Source organism: Lepidothrix coronata, unplaced genomic scaffold (assembly GCF_001604755.1).
Source record: "Lepidothrix coronata isolate B3197 unplaced genomic scaffold, Lepidothrix_coronata-1.0 Scaffold37, whole genome shotgun sequence".
Classification (NCBI taxonomy): Eukaryota; Metazoa; Chordata; class Aves; order Passeriformes; family Pipridae; genus Lepidothrix; species Lepidothrix coronata.
Genome location: NW_016690217.1, coordinates 648,806 through 669,398, shown reverse-complemented (window position 1 = coordinate 669,398; position 20,593 = coordinate 648,806). Strand labels below are relative to the sequence as shown.

The 20,593-nt window shown below is 40.0% G+C and overlaps 1 protein-coding gene across 5 annotated transcripts in view; it reads right to left on the bottom strand.

Moving 5' to 3' along the window:
• Positions 1 to 8,082: 8,082 nt before the first annotated feature.
• RHOBTB3 (Rho related BTB domain containing 3) overlaps positions 8,083 to 20,593 on the bottom strand; it is a 25,783-nt gene continuing 13,272 nt past the window's right edge. For 2 of the 5 annotated variants that reach the window (XM_017812756.1, XM_017812758.1), the window contains exons 7-12: positions 19,589 to 19,701; positions 17,891 to 18,002; positions 14,598 to 14,771; positions 13,258 to 13,424; positions 12,872 to 12,968; positions 8,083 to 11,760 (exon numbers count right to left, since the gene is read on the bottom strand). In XM_017812756.1, coding sequence (XP_017668245.1) covers positions 11,645 to 11,760; positions 12,872 to 12,968; positions 13,258 to 13,424; positions 14,598 to 14,771; positions 17,891 to 18,002; positions 19,589 to 19,701 — 779 coding nt within the window. In that variant the 3' untranslated portion in view covers positions 8,083 to 11,644. Of the gene's footprint in view, positions 11,761 to 12,871; positions 12,969 to 13,257; positions 13,425 to 14,597; positions 17,237 to 17,890; positions 18,003 to 19,588; positions 19,702 to 20,593 lie in introns of those variants that run through there. The other 3 variants (XR_001874397.1, XR_001874398.1, XM_017812757.1) reach the window with 3 other exon arrangements.

Here is a 20,593-nt window from a genome sequence, read left to right as displayed (position 1 = left end):
GTGTCCTAAGCTTCTTTTGGGGAAGGATATGAAATTGACTGAGGGAGGACAGTAATTGGGAACATTAAAACAGGGCTGTGGATCCACCTTTCTTCCTTGGAGAGTAGTTTAAAAACAACTTCTTCAATTGTCTCCCTGCAAACTGTGTTAAGCCCCTGTATGTGACACTTCCTGGGGTGTTTGGTGATTGAACACCTGAGCCGTTGTTGCCTTTCTGTTCTCCATCAACTGAAGTCCAATAAAACGTTAAACTCTTAAATGTTGAGACTTTGGTTTCTTTTTGGCTGGAGGCAGGGGGTGCTCCTACCCCTCTGCAAGGAAGCATCAGAACAAAGGCTGCTGTGGGGAGCGAGGGGTGAATTCTGCTGCAGTGATGCCTCCTCTTGCCCTGACATTCTGACCTGCTGCTGATTGTCAGAGCCTGCAACATGCTGCGAACCTTTTAAAAATAAAACTTTAATCAGAACTCAATCTTCCAACCCAATCGACCCACTGTACTTGGGTGAAGTACTGCTGCCTTTGGCGTTTGTGTTCTCCCTTTTGCAACCTGAGGCTTCTGGAGCAGACCAGGTCTGGCTGATATGTTTGTCTTCATGCTGACACCACTTTCTGCAGCATTTTGTAAGAAAGAGTGGACTTCTAAAGACTGCAAATACTATGTTACTTGCTCTCCACCAGCAGAGCTTCCACTGCTATCACTGACAATCATATGAAGTTGAAGAAGGGGAAGTGCCAGTTTCTGCACCTGGGATGGGACAACCCTGCCTGTGTGTACAGACTAGGGAATCAGATGCTGGAAAGCTGTGCCAGGAAAGCGACTTAGGGGTCCTGGTTCACATTAAGGTGATTATGAGTCAGTACTGCCCTAGCAGCCAGGAGGGCCAACTGTGTCCTGAAGGGCATCAGGCAAAGCATCGGCAGCCAGGCGAGGGAGGGGATTGTCCTGCTCTGCTCTGATCTGGGGTAGCCTCACTTTGAATATTGTGGCAGTTTTGGACACCACAATCTGAGAACAATATTAAGCCATTAGAGAGTGTCCAAAGGAGGGCAATGAAGGTGGTGAAGGGCCTTGAGGGGAAGCCATATGAGGAGTGGTTGAGGGTACTTGGTCTGTTCAGCTGGAGGAAACTGCGGGGAGACTTCACTGCAGTTACAACTTCCTGGGGAGGGGGAGAGGAGGGGCAGGCACTGATCTTTTCTCTGTGGTGACCAGTGACGGGACCCAAGGGAATGGCCTGCAGTTGTGTCAGGGGAGGTTTAGGTTGGATATTAGAAAAGGTTCTTCCCTCAGAGGGTGATTGGGTGCTGGAACAGACTTTGCCAGGGCAGTGGTCACAGCATCAAGGCTGAAAGAGTTGAAGATGATACTCCAGGCATGTGGTGTGACTCTTAGGGATGATCCTGTGCAGGGCTAGGGATTGGACTCGATGACCCTTGTGGGTCCCTTCCAACTTGGCATATTCTATGATTCTGTGATTCTGTGAGTCAATTACGCTGTAAACTCCCAGGGGCAATTGGTTTGTCTTGTTTCTTCAGAGATAATGAACCTACAAGGCCATTAACAGTTTTTGCTTCTCAGCAACCTGTTTCAGCTCTAAATCACAGAATGGTTTTGGGTTGGAAGGAGCCTTAAAGCTCATCTTGTTCCAACCCTCTGGCATGGGCAGGGACATCTCCCACTAGCCCAGGTTGCTCCAAGCCCTGTCCAACCTGGCATTGGACACTTCCAGGAATGGGGCACCCACAGCTTTTCTGTGCAAACTGTGCCAGTGCCTCACCACACTCACAGTCAAGAATTTCTTCGTAATATCTAAGCCAAATATGAAGCAAACTTTGATAAAGAGTACATTGCCTCTCATGGCTTCCAGAGTACAAACCTTGACAGGGCCATTGATACCAAAACCAGCATAAAATTAACTGCTCAGAGACAGCTTTGAGTCTTTAAGCAGCAAAGGTATTTATTTTGAGCAATGTTGGGGAGTCTAGCCAGCTCACGCTGGACAAACTAGCTCCAAAGTTCTCAGTGACAAGTCAGGCAATTTATACATTTTTGGTGAGGGATTATAATATTTTACATTAATATTCATTACAATTACATCATCTAGTTATAATATTTATATCTAGCAGGGTTCAGGTGGAGCTTCAGACGAACTCATCCTTTTGGGTAAGTTCTTGAGGGTCATTCCAGCTTCTTCAGCCTCATGGAGGGTCGTTTTCTTGCCCCTCATCATCATGAACTTTTCAACTCTTCCTGACTATGTGCGAAAGTCTTACTAAAAACCCCTTTACTCAGCTCTCCAACCCCCCTGAATGTCCATCTTATCTAATTTATGACTACTAGGCTAACCTTTTTTTTATATTTCATTAGGATAGAGCATACCAAGGACAAACAGGCCTCTCGGAGCCTGATACCTTCTCTCCCTTAATTAATCTCATAACACATGTTTTCTGTCTCTGTCATTACAACCTAAATGCAGCAATTCCTCAAAGTGGAATCTGTGAGCGTCTTCTCAGAGCAGGATTTTAGCCTCTAAAAATCCTTGCTCTGTTTCAGCATGATGTTCCATTGTTTAAGAGAAGAACTTCAGAGGCACGAGTTCTGCTTTCTGAGTTGTTCACTATAATGTACCTTAATTCAATGCCGCAGTTTGGTCTTCTCTACCTTCAATCCAATATCATTTTGCCTTTACGAAATACACAGTACTCAAACCTTAGCTGCTCCCTGCCTCACACATCACACAAGCCCCAGTCTTGTGTGTCTGCAAGAAATCCCATTTTTATTAGGTGTATGTTGCAGAGTATAAATTTATAGGAAAAGCAAATTTAAAGATTCCTGCAGAAATTCTGTGGCAAAGCTAGGCAGAAGTTTATTCTGAATATCAGAAGTAAGCCAAGACTGGAATATACTGCTTTCACCTCTTGCAAGGAACAAAGCAGGATCTCTGAGCTCTGCCTCCTTTTTCCAGCTTCCCAATACCCTGGCCTTAAATCATAATTTGGGGACTGACTCAGAGGAAACTGTGTAACCTACTGAGTCACCATTCCTGAAACATCCAGAGGCAGCAACACTCTCATTGACAGCTGGCTGCCACCACCAAAGGCTTTGGGCAGCAATATCATGCTACTTCCAGCCACACAGAGATTGTGCCTGGCTGGTTTTTGCCCTGGCCAGCTTGGCAGTAGAGCCTGGAAATGTGGAAATGCAGAGGACTGGGAAAAGAGAGGATGCCAGAGAAATGTCTGCATCACAGTTCAGGCAAGAGCAGAGTCTCAGCTTCCCAACCAAGAGGAAATGGTTTAAAAAGTTCTACCTCTTCTTGGACTGCAGCTTTTTTTTATTCACATTTGAGAATTTACAGCAGGAAGCAGGGAAGCAGATGTCACATGAGTTGTGGCAGTTGCCAGCAGTATCCAATTGTGAGTTACCGGGAAGATAGGAAATCTGATGGGAGAGAGGAAGGGGGTTTGGAGAGCCCTTCGGTAATTATGCTGGGATATTGCATATGGTATCACATGTGCAACAGCATAAACCCTGTTGTTAAAGTGTAATTACAGATTAAATTTGACTCCCAGATCTCAGTGACTATTTCATAAACATCTGCTGTTAAAACAAAGTTGAGGCCAGCCTGCCACGCTCCACACAGGCTACTGGAGGGGTATCCTCTATGGTGACAGGTCTTGCAGCAAAGAGAAATGTGATTAAACCACTATAACTTTGTCGCATATTGTGCCAAACATATTTTTTCCTATTGATTCCAGCTAAAAGCTTGCACAGCCACCCATTGTACCCCCTAATTATCTCCATGCTAAAGGTGTTTGTCATTGCAGTGCCGAGTGACACATCATCTCTCTCTACAGCAATTCCAGCCTTTAAGCAACAGCACAATCTGAATTGCTTCTAATTCTTGTACATAAAAAATGCTTATCTTTGGTAAGGCACAACTTTCCTTTTCATTTAAAAAATGCTTTAAAGTTATAATTTTTCTCCATAACACTAAAATCGCTGTAATAAAAAACTAAACCTCTATAATAATAATAATTTTTAAAAAGCAGGAGAAAATTCTCTGTGAAGATCATCTCTGTAACAGATACAGCATGTCTTCTTTCCTTTTGACAGTGCTTTATAATTTCAAAATAGCATCTGAGGACACTCTGTGCCTCAGCTCTGTGAAGGATTATTGTGCTTGAACGCAAAGAGCAAACCCCCACCAAAACTCTCTGTGTTGCTCAAATGTCAAAAAACGGCATCACATCTGACTTCAGCAGGAGGCATTTCCAAGGTGTTACCACCTCAGGTGGACACATCTTCTTCTCTGTAGGTGCTGAGCAGAAGAATTTCCATCCATTTTTGGAGGACTGTAAATCCACTCTGTGCTGGGACAAAGAAACCCATGAGTGATAGCAGGGAGTGGAATACATTGGCGATGATGCTAGAGGCCCTGCACTAACATCACAGTGCAGATCGGCAGGGGGATGAAAGTAACCTGAAGTCTTCAGTCTTGCTTTCTTCCAGGAAACTCCACCTATGAGGCCAGTCTGAAGAATTTTTAGTTTTACTTTCAAGTTATAGGATATGGGTAAGCCTCAGACTTGCTTGTGCCTGCTGCCTGCTGCCATGAGTCAGCTTCTTTTTCTTCAACTCTGCTTTCACAAAGACTCCAATTTCTTCAGTGTTTTTTAGCAGCCTTCTTTACCTTGACACTTTCCCGCAGCCTAGGCCAAGCTGCTCTGCCTTCCCACAGAACACCTCAGTAGCTTCACCTTTCCTCTTCTCTAAAATGGCAATTTTCACAAATGGAGCTTTCTGCTTGCAATGGGGGTGAAGACAAAAGGCAGCACATATTATCTGCCTATTGAAGGACCTGGGACAGATGCTGGTGGTGGCATTCTTAACCATCCCTTGTCTGCGTTGACACTGGGTTGTGGCCCCCCACACCAGGAATGGGCACTTTGCACCCTGCACCCGTCTGCATGAATCATCCCCTTTACAACCTACAAACAGGGACCATGTGGGACATCCACCAAAACCCTTCACCCTGGGACAGCAGTGGGAAGTGTGGAGGGACATATGGGGATAGATGCACAAGGGATATGCAGGTAAATGTGAAGGGGATCCATGTGGGGATGCATGGGGGATGTGTGGGGAGATGCACAGGTGGATGTGCAGGGAGATGAGGCAGAGATATTCTGACTAAGCAGTTTCCGCCCCTGCAAAACTCACACAGCCTGACCAGGAATCTGAGACAGGGGAGAGGGTGCTGCAGCACCCAGAGTACACAGCTTGCACCCTGAAGGGAGTTTTCTGGCATCTGTCCTCTAGTGCAACAGCATCCCACAGGATCTGACTCTCTATGGCTTGCCCCTATAGCCACACTCCTCTCTACCAACAGGAGTTAAAACAGCCATCCTGGCCAGGTATCTGCTAATATTCACTGTGAACAGGTAACAAGAGTGACCCAAGAGGCAAGATTGTTGATGAACACTGTAAGAGGCCTGTAGCATTCCCGAGGTCCCTACGTGCTTTTCCCTTAGTCGCCTCTGCCAGGGTGGCCTCATATTACCCCTGACCACGAGAGAGTGGAGGAAGGCCTGATTAATCCTGGTAGGAACACAGAATTTACTATTTATTTCCCAAGTCTAGACAACTGTCACACTGTATTTCTGAGAAAATAAATTTCAAATATCTAGATTTAATTATAGGAAGAGAGAAAAACGGAGCACATGTGTATGTCCATGTGTAAACTGTCCATGTGTAAACTGGCATACTACATTCCCAGTTGAAAAGACTGTTCTCATTGATACACACTACTATTTACTCCTGCATTATTGCTGGGATATCCAAATAGTGTTAATTTTCCTACCGTTTATTAAAGGAACTGGAGGGGGAAGAAGGTTAAAAACACAGTGAGTGCATGGCTAGCCTTCTAAGTGCTTCACTTGACAAGATTTCTCAGGGACTTGGTACCCATCTACTGCCAATCACAAGAAGCCACATCACACTCAAAATCCTAGGAAGCATAACCTTTCATTCTGAAAATAAAACTATTGAAAATAACAAGAGGAGTAGCATCTTCTCATAAGTTCTTAAACAATTCTAATCACTCCACATCATCCTGAAATAATTCCTAGAAGTACACCCAGTCTGTCTGACCCTGCAAGCCCTGTTTTCAATAGGCATCCCAAGTGTTCTCTCCCCATGTGAAGGGAAACAATTGTAAAATGGTGGCAGTATTGCTGGTTTTTTTGGACAGGAGATTCATTGAACCCTCACCAACTGCTATAAACAGCTTTCAGCCGTGCATGTGGCTGCTTGTTGGATCCCAAAATATAATACCTGCAGAGAGGGATTTGAGTGGTCTTTGCAAAAGGCCGTGGTCTACGAGAGCTGAGGAAAAAACCTCAGTTTAAGAAGTAAACGAGATATCATCGGTGTGGAGTGCCCTGCCCAAGCCAGAGAGTCTGCACCTTGATTTCATCAAACCTGTGCAGAAGACTTATTGTGCTTTATCTCTGCCTTTGCATTCCCTGGATCCTGTGCATTCTGTAAACCTGAATACCTTTTTCCCCCCTGTAATTCCCCTAAGATAAAATGGGTTTTCCCCTATGATGTAAGACCCCAAGATTTGTAAACCTGGGTTTTCCCCTTTTTTACCTCATCTCTGTAAAGTCTGCAGTTCTAACAGAATGAATATGCAAACCCCCTCATAATTATGTAGTACCTCAGATCTATAAAAATAGCAGGGTTTGTACGAATAAACCATTCCAGTTTCTGCCTCCAAACTGGGATCGTGTTAGTTTATTGACCTCCGCAGGCTGCTATGCTGGAATTTGCCCAGGTCTGGACTTTGAGTCTCCTTTGGCTGAGAAGAATATGGAACAAAACCATTGTTCACTTTTATCATCAGTTCAGTGCCTTCCATTTGGCAGAAACTTTCCAGAAAGTCTTGACTGCAGGGCCCAAATTCACAAGGCTCCTTATGGACTTTGCAACCTGTCATTAGACAGTTACTGGAACAGTAACCAAGTCTCCTATTTCTATTCCTATTTTGCAGCTGTCCCTCTTGAATTTTGTGATGATTACAGATTGAGATGGTCTTTAATAATGAGGGGGCAGTGCACACAAATGCATGCTTTCTCAGTCAGGCATTACTCAAACTTCAGGGAATACCTGATGTACAGAAGGCGTTAGCAGCTTGTTTCATTGTCTCAGCATCATCTCTAAGGAAGTCTCCTGTGGAGCAGAAAACATGCCTGAAATACTCACACTTGGTGACGTATGCCATTGTTGCATTTGTGTGGGGGATGAGTTTTCTTGGTTTTTTTAAGTTCAGTTATCACTTACAGAGTCCAAGCTGTTGTTTTTTTTAAAGTGTGAAAGTCCTTTGATTTTTAGTGAGAAGTTTAACCTTTAGAATTCGCTATGCAGACAAAGCCTAAGGGGAAGAACCCAGCCCAGCCTTGCGGTACTGTGTCAACCTGGCCCCTTGGTGACTCATCCTTGACAGGACCTCCCCTTGGTACAGTCCCTCTTTCCATGGCAGAACTGGATGAGGCAGCATGAGCCTGTTCCCAACGTTCGTCAAGAAGCCAAAAAACTCTGCCTACTGCCAAATCCCCAAGATGCCAACGTGAGTGGCTGCTCTGCCTGACCCCCATCAGGAACTTCTAAATTTGCAAGAGTCAGCTTAAGTTATCTAAGACATGCTGAATTCCTCTCTTTGCAACGGCAGGTTCAGACAGTGCAGATATAAATTAAAAAAAACAAACCAAAACCAGTCAAAGACAAAAACCAACCATGGGCTCCCCCATCCATCTACTGCTGGGAAATGACGTTCTGCCTTCAGTCACTGCCAGCACTTCTCTTGCTGGCAAACCTCACACCTTTCCTCTTGAGAAATCTGGTCTAGTGGAAGGTGTTCCCCACCCATGGCAAGGGGTTGGGACAAGATGATCTTTAAGTCCCTTCCAACCAAAGCCACTCTGTGGTTCTGTATTTCTAATAAGCTACAAAAATATCTCCTGTGCAACTCCCAAATATTCTAATGCACATAGGTAAATAACTACATGAGAGACTAGAGAAAATTTTTTATTTTATATCAAAATTTTACATGTTCATTCTAAAAATATGTAATTTAGGCAGGGTATTTTAAAAGAAAAACATACAGGAGTTTCAGGATGCCTGATAAAATAGTCGTTCTTCTTTCTAACAGTTTGTTTGTTTTTTTTCAAATCAAATGCATCATGGCCTAAGGACGATAGCAGAGGTTTTCTAACTGTCATGTGGAATATATTATTAGTGCAGAAGGCAGACTTCATTGGTCTCTATAAAGCTTAGTTTAGTTTGGGACAAGCACACGCACATATCGGTACAGCAACAATTATATGGTGTAATCCATTATTCAAAAAATTGTCTTCTAAAAGTGGATTTTGAGAGTTAGCTCTAATGAAGGACTCAAGAGTCACACCTCCACTTAAATTTAAGCCTGAATATATAATCTCTAATGCTGCAAGGGGTGCCTAAGGGCACCCAAATTCACCACTGACCTTCTCTGATTCCAATGCTGCCAGTGCCAGGGGAGTTTGGGAGATGCTGGAACCAATGGAGGCAGGCATTCCTCAGATATTTTACTTTTTCAAAACCATTTTCTTAAATAACTTTTTTTTTAGTTGGTTTCTGATTTTTTCTTTATAAAAAGTGTATAAAGTGTGGGGGTTTAAATCATAGCAATTTTTACTTTATACCATACAAAGTCATTAATAAATACCAAATCCATTACTGCTCTAATTCCCAACTATCCATGATGGATATGGTCCTAAAGCCTCTATAACATACAGCCACCACCAGCAACTCACAAAGCATCATGATGTATTTTCAGTCATGCTTCTGAATGCTAAAGTATCAGGTTTAAAAATATCTTTATGATAAATACATTTCTACAGAAAATCATGATCGAGAATGAAAGTAAGAATTTATAGTAAGAATTCTTCTAAGAATTTAAATTTATCAGATGGTCTATGTCTGCAAGTACAGAACATCTGCACCTGACACAGGCAGCATTATGGGGACACTGAGTAAAATGGAAAGCTGTTTTAATGTCTGAATAGTAGTATGCATCAATCTGTGAATAAATAATAAATATTTTTACACTACATGACTTCTCTGTATAAAACATGTGGCTACCACTGGCTAAAATGCATAATAGCAAAATATTTCTCTGTGTTGGATATGTAGTGTTTTTATTTCCATTAAGCCTATTTTTAAACGCCTATAAAACATTTACAGACAGTTAAAACCAGTATTTTCTTACTGTTATCCATACACAAATCATTGGCAACAGACTGACTTCTAGCAAAACACCTGGGAAAGCTTTCAAAGTGTTAAAAGTTCAGGACTACATGCAACTCAGACAAGCATTCACAGAGCTGATACAGCTTTTGTATCAGTTCTGCACAGGAAATCAGTAGGAGGCAATATAGTCCCCATTTTTAATAACTGACCTGGCTGCTGGTAGAAGCAAGTGCTATCAGGTGTCCAGGCAAGCTGGAGTTCTGCTGTATGCTCGTTGTTGTCCAAGGCTTTAAGCATCAAAAAACTTACAGTTTTATTCGTATCACACATAACCCTAACTTACGCTTTTTTATAGCTATATAATGACAAAAATTATCTTTTCCACATTTAAGTTCCATACATGTAACTTTCCCACTCATTTTTATCTTTAATGATTTCAGTTTTCTTTAGTGATCTTGAAAAGGCAATGTAGTTCTTTATCTTTCAGACTTGATCTTGAAAAGGCAATGTAGTTCTTTATCTTTCAGACTCCTTATATGCAAGGCATAGATAAGCATATCTCAACTTTTAAAGAATTTTAGGATCTTCAGATGTAAAGCTTTAAAAAAAAATAAAAACTATCATTCTTGCATAAAAGTAACCTCAGAATTTTGAGCCTGCAGCAGCCAGCTGAGTTACAAGCTCTTTTTTATTTTTTTGTGTGTATACAAAAATAACAAAGGAAGTACCCTCTAAAGCTCTGCAAAGTATCACCAGAAAAAAAAATATCTCTATGACTCTAGCATGGAATTTGAAAAGAACAATTCACTTATAAAACTGTACTGAAATATAAAAAAACGTCTTACAGCTAACGTCAAAAAAAAAGGTTCAGCTCCATCAGTTTGCTTTTCCCCCTTCTTCTCACAGGCGCAGTTTCCAGGTACATTTGATGTGGTGTGCTGTGAATAGCGAGGAAACACTAAGGAGTTTTTTCTGTGTATTTCCTTTATCTTTCTAGGCTCAGACTACATACCAAAATGAAAAGGCAAAATTGAAAGTAGAGCATGATAACGAAGCATATAGTTCCTAGATAAGATTTTGTAATAGAAAAGCCACTGTGCTCAGGTAGGTACCCATGTAAAGGCTGGGTTCATTTTGGCATTAGTACTATGTATACCCATAAGTTAGTAGCATGACATAATTTTGGTCAAGAAAGCAATATTAGCATCTGCAAGGGTCATCCCAGTCATAATATTCAAGATTTCTCTGTTATATCAAAGAATCCACAGCCAGGTTTGTTTCACACGGTGTAGCTTTTGAGCACATGAAGATAATTCAACTTGAACTGAGTCCTCAATGGGGAGGGTCAAGCTTAAAGTCCCACCACAGAAGCTGACACCCCTTGCCCATCTGGGGTATCCACAAGGGTTATCTCCTCCAAGACCAGCACACCTGACATTTGTGCTGTCAGCTGTTGTGGGGGCCTATGATTACAAGACCCACTTCTCCCAAAAAAGGGACCTCTGCCAGTGAGTTTTCTCCCAAAAAGGCTGTTGACCCATATCCCTTTCTTCCCAGTCCATCATACCGTATGGGTACGCTCTGAGTAGATGTAGTTCTCCTTGGTTTTATTCCTCATGGGGGAAAAAATATAACATGACCACACTAACAAAGCTGTTTACAGATTGTTAAAACAGGCTTTCTTCTCCTATTTACTGGCAGGAAGAATTATTTCAATTTTTAGACATTTGGGAGGCACTAGAGAATACAGTGATGTATACGCATTTCTCTGGGATTAAAGTATCTACTCACAGGATTGTAAGAGAACTACAGACTAACCTTGAAATAGACAACTAATAGTAACTAAAATGCTTATTAAGCCTATCCTTTATCTTGCAAACCAACAAATGCTGCAATAAATTTTTGCATTCTGAAATGTATAAGGAATTCACGATTTGGCTTCTCAGCCTCCCTGCGCTGCTACTGTGCTATTATAAACAGATTTACAAAACCAGTCTTTTTTTCAACAGATTCGAGTTTAGCAGCCATAAATAACCATGAAAATCAGTAAAATAAACAATAAAGAAATTAGAAGGTGGAACAGATGAGGCTGTCCCATACTACATTTAATCCCCACAGATAGGAAGTCTTTGTGCTTGAAATAAATCTTCAAGATGCATTTCTCAATGATTTAAGAAAAAATTAGAATGATTTATCAGCAAAACAAAGAATGTCTGTCAGTGCACTACAGCATGGCATGGAGCGTTCCAGAGGAGGTCAGCATCTGGTTTCACTCTTGACATGATTTTTATATTCTGTATAATCCCCAATCTGAGATTTCGCAGTCAAGATGCACTTTGCATGTGCTCAGTCTCCTTACATTACTGTGCAGTGGCACTTCTGAGAGTGGATATAGTTCCTGTAATCAGCAAGCTGCTTCAGGTACAAATTGGAAGGCCATCGGTGCATCTCTACGAAATTGCGCTCCTCCACTAGACAAAGCAATAGAGGAATTAAATGTAATATGCAGGCATACAGCACAAGTGCACAGGTTGCAAAGAGTCTTTTAAAATAGCTTTAAAAAAATCAAGGATATAAATATACAAGAGAAATAAAGATAAGCGCTGCCCATTTTGCACGAGCTCTGCTATAGCCCAGACATACGAGTTACCACATGATGTTTCCTTGCTATTAGTTAGCAATTAACAAGTTGGCTTATTTTTTAAAAATTAGTATAATACTCATTAAAGACAGCAGACAGGTATTCCTGAAGATGAGCATTCTTTATACCTAGAGGATAACCATCAGTGGCAGGCAATTGCAAGGATTTTTCAATGCTGCAACACTATAAAGCAGGGTATGTTAGTTCCTCTGCCAACAGTTGGTCCTAAGATCAGTACAAAAAGCAAGGTGAGGAGCACAGTTAAGAATTCAGCAAGATTTTAATCTCTTATTGCATGTGGGTTTTGTCACTGACAAAATCAGGTAAAAGAATTTTTTAGCCATATTATTTAGATGAATCCCCTTTGCCTTTGCAGGAAGATGCATTTTCATCCCTCTACCCCCGATTTTCCAGAGTCAGCCTCCCGGTCCTTTGAGGGACTCCGATTTTCTAGAGTTACACATCAGGAAGCAAATACACTCTTTTGGAAAATGCATATCAGTTCCCTGGACAATAGTTGTTTGATTTCATGAGATCTGCTGAAGAGTACTGTAAAAATCTTATCTTTTTCAAGGAAAACTATAACACTTAAAGAGGATGTACTAAAATGACCCGTTACTTTGATTCAAAAGTACAAACTAAACAAAATTATATAGATAATGTTAAGAGGTTGGCATACAATGTCCAAAATGTTCCAGTCAATTCAGTTATGGATGGGAACCTGGCCATCAGAATAGGAACCAAGACACAAGGTGATGCAGTGCTGGCTCTGTCACTTGCTGGTCCCACAGTAGGGTGGTGAACCATCCCACTGGAGTAGACTGTATAGCCTAAGGAAACCCTGATCATCTTCTCATGCAAGTGGTATTGTCCAGAACATCACCTCTGATCTAAGTAGAACAGTAAAACATTTATTGTTTCAGAACTAACAGATAAATTACCTGAAAGTTCTTGAAATTCAGGTTTTTGGCTGAAGATGAGGTAGTTAGTGGCAATAAAATGAAGAAGCCATGTTGAAAGGCAATCAGAATTGTGAAACTGTGAGAAGAAAGGAAACACAAAGAACATGTAATGCTAGCGTGTCTAAAACACAACCACATCTCACATGTCAAAGTATTTCAGATTTTCTCTGTCAATATAGCAATTTACTAAATAAAGCTTTGACTGTGGGAGAAACCAAATGAAAAATCATTGATGGAAATATGTAAACAGGTGGAAACCAGAGAACAAATAGGAACAGATATTATTAAGATCTTAAAAATCTGAGCAATTCAACAACTAATTAGAGTCAACATAAATATTCTTGTTTGATACATACAACACATACCTTAGCTTTTTTGAGCAAGCTAACAATACTGAGACTGGTGGATGCCAGTTCCCTGCTAGGCATGCTCTGGAGTTGAGTGATAATATAAAGTTCACAAATATGCTGAAGTCTCATTACTTGGTACATCTCTGCACAGATCAACAGAGACATAGCTTGGAGAATACTGGCTGAAAAACATCAAAACATACACTTACATGTATTTTACCTTTCTGACAAGTTGATCAAAGCTACTTTTCGCCAAGTCATCCTTTAAATACATAGCAACAAACAGAAAATCAAACTGCTGTGATCACCCTCTTTTATTTTTCAGTATTACAATTTTAAGTTTGCTATATCACCTTCTTTTTTCAGGAAAGCTATTTCATTAAGGAGAAAAGAGTGTTTAGAACTTTTTAGCAGGGAGGTGTAAAAAATTCCTGTCCATATCCTCTATCTTGAAGATGCTGAGTCAAGTGCTGCTGATCTACTTAATTTATGATTAATAAGGATTTAGTGTTCCAATTTCTCTTTCATAAGAGTACTTCTATGACACTTTTACAAGCAAATATAGTAAAAAGGCAAAGATAAAACACAACAACCATTTTTTTTAATATATAATGCTGATTGCATATTTGAACTGATGGACAAGGAAATGTTAGGCTGAGTGAAAAGAGAAACCTATAGAAAACCTAAGAATAAAGTAGAATTATTTCCAAAGAAAAAAAAAGGCAAAAATACATGTCACAATGTTATTAATTCATTCATTAGATTAAGGGAAAATCAGCTGTTTTTAAATAATATTTCATACTTAGTATGTAGATTTTCTTCTTATAAAAGAAGACATAGGTTAAGACACAAAGAATATTTTAGCTCAATTTTACTTGCCAAATGCTCCAGTTGACATACTTTTTTCCCCTGGTTTTACATACAAATAAGATATCCATGTGTATAAATAAGTTATTCTTGCAATTTAACCTTGTTTATATGAAAGTTAACTATATGCATGTTAAAAAAATGACAATTTTGAAATAAAACACAGAAAGAGGACTAGAAAGCAGTATTATTGTGATGTAGAAAGAAAATTCCAAATATTGTAAAGGATTAAGAATGAAACTTCACTTATTTTTGAGTCAATCAAACATATAATTTTATTAGTACCATTTGTTCTGCCTATAGCTGATTTTACTTGAATAAGACTGATTTGTTTATTCCACAATATGAACAAGTTCTCTTTCTTGAGACATTGCACATTAAAATACTGGCATTTTTCACTGGAAGAAATGCTGCTACATTACTCTCTGTCAATGCCCCACTGTGGAAAAATGAGTCACAGGTATACACATATTTTAAAATTTTCTTACCTGGGCAGCAGGAGTCGGTATAAAGATACTCTAGAAAGGAGAGGAAAGTGTCTTTGGAAACCCCATACACTGGAACTAGGACACTATTTGCCTCTAGATAATTACCATTAAACATAGCTGCCATAACCTCACAGCGAGCCACCAGAACTGCCCTGTGGGCTGGTACAGTTGCACCTGCAAGATGCAAGATAAAAATATACAACGATTTTATATACACATATATTTATTTTAAAGCTTATGCTTTCGTAGAAGGTCTTCACTGAACATGATTAAAGTGTTTGAAGTTAACAGTAACTAATAACACACTCACTTCACACTGGCCAAGATGATCACATCTGCCTAGCAGCCAGCAGCAAACAAAATGGAATGCCAAATTTATTATGACAGCCTGCTTCCAACACCAGATGCTACAAATAGGGCAAAATTTTATCTGCCAGAAATGGGGTTTCAACCACCAAAAACTCTGACACCACTGTACTTGAGATGTCCTGTGCTCATGCAGGTGGCAGCATGAGTTAGAAAAAAATAAAATAAAATAAAATAATAAAATAATAAAATAAAAACAAAGTAAAAAAATTATTAAACAAGAATGAAACAGACTAAACCAAAAGAGAAGAGACAAAATAGAATAAATCAGTTCACAGTAACTGAACCTCCAGTCCATTGTGCAAATATGCAATGCTATGAATTGTTATTCAAATGATTACTGGTTGGATTCGATGATCGTAGGGGACTTCTTCAACTTAAATTATTCTATGATTTTATGAGTAATTTGTATTCACTGCTACCCCCCTCGATAAGGAATGTGTGCACCAGAAGAACCACACAAAACAGAGAAAGGCAAATTATCCCAGACAAAATTCCACTAAGTCCAGTAAATAAGTAGAAATTTAACTGGAATAAGTATTTTGCCTAAGTAAATTTCCAGATGGTTGTCTTAAGAAAAAAAAAGGCTGATGAATTTTTCCAGAAATCTATTCATTTTATATTATTTGCAAGTGAATTCTTTGCTTTACTACAACATTTAGAAAACCTAGTGAGGCCAAGAGCCCTGTGTGGTAGAGGCCTTATAGGCTCTTAATGAAAGTGCTGCCAGCCCTGACACTCAGAATGCTGCAGAGTCCAGCTGAACTGAGCAGTCCTGTCTGTGTTCAAGGAAGTGCCAAGCAAGTGCCAGGACAGCAACTAAAACGAAAATGAGCTTTTACAGTTCAGTGGAAATGTTTTAACACAAATTATAATAAACAGATTAACTGACATGCAAGATTAATATACTGGAAATACTTACAAAGAAGTTTTGTCTTCATTTTCTCTTTAACCACAACACTGGCACCAATCTAATTCTTTGAAGTCATCTGGCAGCTTTTAAATTTTTTGTTCTATTTCTTTTCCCCTGTGCTTCTACTTCCAAAAAGTCTAAGCTGCATACAAAATACATATATTTCCATATGGAGAGAACACTTGTTTGTGGTCATAACACAAGTAATATATATGTTGCTGCTGTGATGTAGAATACATGCAGTTCTATATGTGCATGTAAATGGACATCTATCTACTAATTAGGAGGTTCAGTCACGTTATGTGTCTTAACACAAACATAATGGGCTCCCATCTTCCATGGCTCCCAAGTACTTTTGTAAGCTAGGAAAAAAGCTCAAAGCAATGATCAGTATCCAAGGAATTAGTTGGTAACTTACAAATTTATTTGTCTGATCAAGACTAAAGCCTTCCGTTTCTTAGTAGTTATTTAATTTTAATACAGTTATTGTAGTTGATGAATTAGAGAAAAAGCTTTGGAAGATGTATCGAGTCCTAGGAAAAACATTTCACATTTTACTAGTGGATACACATGCTTTTTTAAATTACTTGCCAACACATTCATTTGGAATTTTTTCTGTAAAATATATAGGGTTGTCCTGATTTCATCAACTTCCCACAAAGCCTCTTTTAGGAGTGGGACACTGAGGTGAATTGTTCATGTCACTGCACTCAACATCAGTACTGTCCTAATTTTCAAAGATATTTTTGTGTTTTTTTTCCTGCATATTAAACAGAACACCTAGAAGGACTCCGCTTGTCCTTGTGTGCTTACGCTTGAGGAATTAATGCTTCATGAATGAGGTATTTAGATATAAAGCTGAAAGTAATTAAATAACTCTCTAATTCTAAAAGACCACTTCTGCACAAAGGGCAGGTATAGACAAATTGAGAAAACCATTAAGCATTTAAAACCCATCTCATTCTTATTATCATAAAAGTATGCAACACATTTCTCCCGCTGTATCTTTCATTTTAAGGATAAACACATTTAATTTCCAGAAATGACACTGCAGCATGTTGGGCAGTAAAATGTGGTGGGTGTTGATGGCACCAGATCTGCAGGTCATCAAATTCCAGCACGTATATGTGCATTGCTGGGTTGCCCATGCTGGTAAAACCCGAGGAAGCAAGTCCGTGTCGGCTTCTGGAGGGACATGAAAGGCACATCCACAGCCAGCAGCAGCCTGAGATGGAGAGAGGGAAGGTGGAGTTAAAAACCACCATCTCTGGTCTTTTCACTGAGGACACTGAGCACAGATGTGGAGACCATGACTGTCCAAAGTGTGATGCAGGGCAGAGCCCTTGAATATGTTCCAGTCCTTGTGCAGGTGGGAACAGGGGTGAGATAAATATAAAATAAAATAAAGTAAAATAAAATAAAATAAAATAAAGTAAAATAAAATAAAGTAAAACAAAATGAAACAGAATGAAACAAAGTAGAATAGAATGAAGTATAATAAAACAAAATAACATAATATAAAATAAAACAAAGTAAAACAAGATGAAAAAAAAACAAACCAAAACAAAATAAACCAAAATATAATAGAATATAATAAGAATAAACCAAAATAGAATAGAATAGAACAAAATCAAATTAAGTCACTCATGCTGTTGTGCAATCCCTGGTTTAGCCTTGCTGCCTTGGTGCTGTGGCACTGCTATTCTCACAGCACATCCCTCATTTTATTAAGCTTCCAAGGGGTACATGTCAATCAGGGAGGCACAAAGTCTACCATGACAGACAAAGGCCATTCATACAGGTGTAGCCCAGACAAACCATGCTGATAATGGACATTGTTGTAGGGCATCCACAGGGACAAGCTTTCTCTGCTTTCCACAGTGATAGCCAATTTCCTTAGCTGTGATGCCACAGAACATGGTGGTCTCCATGTGCCACACTCCTGCAGAGGGGATAAAGGATAAAGGCTGGAGTCACAGTGGTGCCCATGCCAAGGGGAACAGAGGTGCCTTACCTTGTATTTTGAAGATTACATCAGCTAGGACAGGTGTGTTAAAGAACAGCTTGAGGGAAGTATTATACAATTGTTTTATCTGGTGAGACCTGCAGACCTTTACAGAGTTTTGCTGAAAAATAAATTTGGAAATAAAGCACTGTCACGTGTAGTTGCCCACAGAATTAAAGACTACAGGACATCATTTATATGGGGAAACTAAATAACAGCCTCTTTCACATGCATTCCTCTGCAATCACCTGTATCATCTATTTCCCTATTCCCTACAGTGCAGCAGCTCCAAGTGGGCTCTGTCCCCCACAGTCACACTCCAGCTCTCACCTTGTCATCTGATCTGTGACAAAACTCCCTCACCAGTGCCTCCAGGCAGGCTTGGGTACATCAGAGTTTCCTGGACTCCACACTTTTTCACACACTCCCTGTTCAGTCCCAACACTGCAGTTACACAAGGTTTAAGGACTCGGGGGAGAGAAGGGTGGGACACACATACACACGTCCACCCCCAGCACGATGCTGTGCGCAGATACGAGGCAGCTGAAAGTTGTGTGTTTCTTGATATTGCCGTGGTACTGCCTCCACAGAGGCAGGGTAAGCTCACAGGCTGGGAACACAGTGTTCTCTTACAATAATCTGGGCACACCAGTGTCGAGACTCTCCAAAACCCAGCATACTCCCAAGTTAGTTTTCAGTTTTGATTTTCTTACCTTAAAAATGGAATCTAAAGCTGCTGAAAGGAACAGCATCAAAATCACATTGCTAGACTGTGATACGTGGAATTCAGATGAGGTTGAATTTACAGGTAAAATATTAAATTTATTATTTTTTTAAATTCTAAAATTACAATTCATTCTTTTGGCCTTCAAAGAAAAATGTTTTAATGTGAAATAAAAGTAGTCTGAAGGCATTAAAAAAACCCAAAGAAACAAAACCAGCTCAGGCTTATTATCTTGAAAGTTTTCAGTCCTTTCCAAGTCCAAACCTATGTACGTTTTAGTTGCAAACACTTAGGACTGGCAAGACTACAGCTGAGCAATCAGAAGCTAAAAACAGCTCAGTAACTTTATTTTGTGTTATCTCAAGAGAGTCTGAGATGGGTTCCAACTTAGACAGATGGAAATACTTGGAGCCAATTCTGTATTATCAGGGAATATATAAGCTCTACCAGCAAATGACTGTTAAAACTAGCTCTATATTGTAACTTTTTCTTAACTTAATAATGTGACATAAATTACATTTTACTGTGAAGTCATCTACTGAATTAAAGATATTGAGATATAGACAGCTTTCCACATCACAGCACTTGCAAGAGAAACCACCCCTCCGGATCTACTGCAGAAGCCCAACTTCTGGCATATGTTCAGGAAAGTAAAGCTTTCCTGGGCAGCCTCTATTACATGGGAATTAGCAACACATAATCATATTGTCAGACAACGTGCAAAGCTGTGAAAACGAGTAATCCTTTTAGAATACCCACTTGTGTGATTTTTACTGATTACATTAATTCTGCACATTGCATCAGCATCTCCATGTTTCTGTGCTGTATGTGCCTGCCTACCCACTGATGACACGGTACATTTTTGGCTTACATTTTGTAAGCCAAAATCACTTTAAAACAAAGACTGACAAGGAAACCTTGTCTACAAAGTAATTTTTGAAGACTTAAGTAACTAACAGTGACCCCAAGGCAGTTAGATGTACCTTCCCTGGAGTTTTCAGGATGCATTTAACTTTCTCAAGCACTTGTTCAGTTTTTTCTGGATCCTTCAACTTCTTTTTTATATCCTCTTCTAATCGTTCCCACTGGAAAGCACCTGTAACAAGACCAGGAAGAGATGGGTCGTAAATCAACAAGGCACAGGTCTCAGCAGGCAAAGATGATATCAACACCAAACAGATCCTGCAGAAACCTTACTTTGTTGCACATAACTCAGCCAAATCTTGGTGTTTATGAAGGGTAAGATGCACTTCTTGCACAATAAAACTTCCATGGTACTTGTACAGAGTGCAGTCAAGTACCAACAGACTAGAGCATCTCGCTTTCAAACTCAATTTCTGAATTCCTCCCAGCTCAGTCACTACATATTGCAGGTAGAGATTCAGAAAAAAAAATCCTCAATGTTTGAATATTTGGGAAAGTTATTTAGCTCCCATCTACACCATAGGGGTGGTAAGTGCTTAAACCTCATGGGCATCATGACATAGTCTTGAAAAGCTGAAAACTCATGATGTTATTTATCTCTTCTCAGCCTGTGCCTCAAGTATCTTCAAAAGATCTCATTACCTCTCAGAGGCACCAATGACTTTTGGCAATGTCTCTCAGGATGGAGTTGCGACCTAAAGCAGAGCTTTGCCTGCAACTACACAGTTTCACACCCCCTTGGTTGACATAAAGGAAGGTAAAAAATAAAATTAGTGCACACAAGGCAGAAGACAGAAGTTGTACATGATAACAGATGAAGATGTTTACAAAGATGTTTAGCCTGGAAAAAGAGAGGCTCAGTGGGGACCTTATTGCTCTCTGCAATCCCCTGACAGTCTCTTCTCACAGGTAACAAGTGACAGGACAAGAAGAAATGATCTCAAGTTGTGCCAAGGGAGGTTTAGATTGGGTATCGGAAAAATTTCTTCACCTAAGGGGTTTTCAAGCACTGGAACAGGCTGCCCAGAGCAGTGGTGGAGTCACCAGCCCTGGAGGGACTTAAA